Here is a 4,073-nt window from a genome sequence, read left to right on the forward strand (position 1 = left end):
CCGGGGCGGGGCCGGCCCGAGGGGAGGTGGCGCTGCGCAGAGCCCGGCTCCGGCGCAGAGGGCGGCAGGCCGGAGTCCGCAGCGCCATGCCCGGCCCGGGGGTGCCGGCGGACGCGGAGGAGACTTACGACTTCCTCTTCAAGCTGGTGCTGATCGGCGACGCCAGCGTGGGCAAGACATGCCTGGTGCAGCGCTTCAAGACCGGGGCCTTCGCCGAGCGCCAGGGCAGCACCATCGGCGTGGACTTCACCATGAAGAGCCTCGACATCCAGGGCAAGCGCGTCAAGGTGAGGCCGGGCGGGCGAGCTCAGTCCGAGCCCTGCGGTCGCTCGGCTCGGCTCGGCCGCCCTTTGTTCCCCCCTGATCTGGGAGGTTCCCCGGGGCACTCGGCCCCTCGGTGACCGCCCGCGCGGCGCCAGCCCCGCTGGGCCCACATCTCGGCCGGGCCGGGCCGGGCCGGGCAGCAGCGGCAGGGAGCGCGGGGTGCACCGTCTGCACTTCCTGTAGCCGCCGCCTCAGCCTCCAGACACCCCTCGAGAGACTCGAAGCAGCCTCAGAAAACGCTGCCTCTTCTTTTTTCTTGACTGCCAAAAAAAATGGAGCAGTTTTTTTCTGTTGCCAAGAGCTTGGACAGCCCTGGCAGCTCCCAGCACTGCCGAGGCCTTCTTTAGCAACTGTAGGTTTAACTTGTCCATCACATTTGCGCACCTGATGGTGCCAACAATGCAACGCGGCACCCCTGAAAGGATCTCATGGCCACAGAGATGCTTGCACTATAAGATGTATTTAGCTCCAGCACGCTGGTGGGGTGCAGCCCCCTTTGCTCACCGTGCCTCCCAAGCTGTGCAGTTCAGCCACAGTCTACAAAAGGAGCCCAGCTTCATAAAGCTTCTTGGGATGAAAGGGGCTATATAAATGTCATGGTTAAGGTTCTGCTATTTTATAGCAACATGACTGAATGCATGCATGGAAGTTTATGGAGAGATTGACACATGAATTGTGCCCTAAAGGGCCCCTGCAGGTGTATTTTGGTTTGTTTTGCAGCTATGTGCCAACAAAGGGATCATAAAACATAGTGTTGGAAGAGGCTGTCCAGACTGAGTCCAGTCCCGCGTGTCCACAGGCAACCAGTTTTTCAAAGGGGTGACAGGCAAGCATACTTCTGTCTGTCACTCATACCACTGTCCCAAAGCACCTATAAAAACGTAATGTGACAGGTAAAGAGCCCCACCAATGTTTTGCCATTGTGATGTCAGAAAATTAAGTTAAAATGTGCTTAGATGATCCTAAGAAGAGAATCATGCCTCGTAGCAAGGGAAGGCAAAAAAAGCAAGCCCTCAGTCTGTTTCCCCCACTCTTGTTTTCTGACCCTGAGTCGTCCCATGAGCTCTTCTTCCTCCCGAGTTAATGTTGGTGAGCACAATGGGCAACAACCCCTGGAAACAATAGTAAAAACATAGAAAGTCAGTCAGTCATTGGGACTAGGGAATTGGGAGCTCAGAGTCAGGGAATGTTTTGTGTCTTACAAGACATTCTTTGCAGGTATTTTAATCCATTTCCCAGTTTTGTGAACTGCTGGTATTAGCAGTTAAAGCAAAAAGCATCAGTTTCCTTCTTCATCTACATTAAGTTCCTTTGCTTTTCACCTAGTTAAGCTCAAAACTTTGCTCAATTTATATGCCAGGCGCACACAGTGTGACAAATGTGTCTGGTCCTTGTGCCAGGGGTCGCTGCTAGGACTCGAGGAATGAGGTAACTTCAGCTCAAGGACTTAACCAGACTTCTTAGAGACTCCCTCTCATATTGCCTATCTTTCTACCATACCTATTTCAGAACTTCTAGGCATTATTGCTGGAAAAATAATCTACACTTGCATCTAGTCTACCATTAGCTCCAGAAAGTAGGCATGCCTCTTAACTGTTTGAGTTAGACATGGAGCCAGAGATCAGAACAGAACATGCCCAGAATACAAGTGTTTGGAACTGAGGGGTTTTATTTTTCTTTCATTTTTTTTGGTCTGTTAGGATATGTGCAAAATTCAGAATCAGATCTAAATCCAGAGTTTCCCAGACATGGTCAGGCCTATCTAATCTAAATAGGCTTGTTACTTAAGCCTATTTACAGGAAGTGAAGAATATGAAAGCGTTTATTTTAGTTGTGGTTAAATTGTAGTTAAATGTGACACAAACAGTCAAGCTGGTAGGCCTCATATACTTTCAAAAACATGATTTCAGTGCAAAAAAAAAATTCCAGCAAGCAGTTTGATGATTTCTTTCTCTAGCTATATAAGCATATCACCTTACAACCCATAAACAAACAGGCCAGTACATGCAGTAGGACAGAGATGCCACATATTAATACTCATTTTACACATCATACAAGACTTACCTGTTGCGACCTGAGTGAGCTTTTTGCAAAAAAAAAAAAAAAAGAAAAGTTAATTATAAGGCTATGTACAGAATGTGTGACAACAAGAAACATTTAATATGTTTGTTTAAAATAAAGGGTTTTTTGGCTGTTCATATGCTTACAAAATGATACCAGGTAACTCTTGCTGCTTCAGCTTCTGGATTTCTGCTGCTAAATGGAGCCTCTCCATCAGGCTTTGGGAAGTAGTTTAGGTATAAGAGGCAGTTAGTGTTTAGAAGGCCTTTCATAATTACAGCATATACTAAAAATTCCCACAGTTTACCTAACCCCCTGTGGTCTGGCTTAATTGCCCATCTGGCTAGGTGACCCTGCAAATATAGTAGAGCATGAATCAGCCAGTGTGGTTTTTGGCCAGGCATTGAAACAAACAATAGATGTTAAGGTTGTTTGTTAAGCGAGCAGTGGTGCTTGCTGTCTAGGACATTGCCTATCTTGGTAAATGTTCCAATATGTAGTGTTTCCAATAGTAGTTGGAGGACAGCCTTTTTAAAAACACAGCTGTTGCACCTTTGTTGGGCAAGAGAGAAAGGACCATATTGCAAAGTCATCCTCAACCTTCCTGTAGAATTTTAAATGTGGCTTTTTCTATTCTTGAGTGCATGTGTCCCTTTAAGTGTCTTGAATGATATTTCAAGTACTTTCTACTTCATCTGTGCCAAAGTTTAGTCAGATTTGGGCTTAGAGCTTGAGAAAGGGGTTCACAAAGTGTCCTATAAATAGAAGTTAAAGCACTGATGGAGCAATACAAACTGCCCCACTATGCCACAAGCCTGACCTGTGTGGGGGCATAACCTCTAGAGAATTAAATAGTAAACACTCTTTGCGCAGTCAGTCCTTTGTGTCTTTGCTTGATCAGTCAGTCAGATTGCCAATTGTGCTGGGGTTTTTTGAGATGTGGGCCTCTGTGTGCTGGGAATTGCACTAGCCAGCAGTGTGTGTAGCGGGCTCCCTGGAGCCTTGAGGCCCTGACTCTGGGGCAATCTGTGTGGCATGGAGCCAAGCAGACAAGCAAAGAGCAGGACAGTGGGTCCTATTGGTACTTCACAATCAAATAGTCTCTGACAGACACTTCTGTTCTGGCAAATCAGCAAATTCTGATGAAAAATATCTTTTTCTGAATGTTTCCTTGCATCTCCATTATAAAGCGAAGAGCCAGAAGCCCTACCTTCAGCAACTAGTGTCAGAGGGTTCTGTTCAGCTTGGCTGAAAGTTTTAACGCATAAGATGTAGCTATATTCCTTCAGCCAGGATAATAATCTTGAGGACAGAGGGTGGGGCTTTCAAGAAGTACTCAATGTTGACCTAACTGTTCCTTGTTCAAGGCAGTGATTATATTCCTAGCAATAAAATAGTTTGGCAAAGATAAAATATTTTAGAACCCTTATTTTACCCTAAGAAAAGGATCATTTTAAAACCAGAGAAGTACAATTTTATATAATAATAGGCAAGGATGTTACTAAGGATAAATCCACAGATCATTGTTAGCGTAATAACAAAATTCCCTTTATTTCTGTTCATTTGCCACTTTACAAGTAAAAATTGTCTTAGGTCACTTTTCAGCAACTTATTTTAGCAGGAAATTAACAATAATATGGATTAAATGTAACATTAATCTTTAAGAGTAATTATCATACTGGACATTT

The 4,073-nt window shown here is 45.4% G+C and overlaps 1 protein-coding gene across 1 annotated transcript in view; it reads left to right on the top strand.

Moving 5' to 3' along the window:
* Positions 1–31: 31 nt before the first annotated feature.
* RAB43 (RAB43, member RAS oncogene family) overlaps positions 32–4,073 on the top strand; it is a 29,991-nt gene continuing 25,949 nt past the window's right edge. Inside the window, exon 1 of the mRNA XM_019505071.1 lies at positions 32–287. Coding sequence (XP_019360616.1) covers positions 87–287 — 201 coding nt within the window. The 5' untranslated portion in view covers positions 32–86. The remainder of the gene's footprint in view (positions 288–4,073) is intronic.

The sequence above is a fragment of the Gavialis gangeticus genome, unplaced genomic scaffold, assembly GCF_001723915.1.
Source record: "Gavialis gangeticus isolate Ggan-Ray unplaced genomic scaffold, GavGan_comp1, whole genome shotgun sequence".
NCBI classification, from domain to species: domain Eukaryota; kingdom Metazoa; phylum Chordata; order Crocodylia; family Gavialidae; genus Gavialis; species Gavialis gangeticus.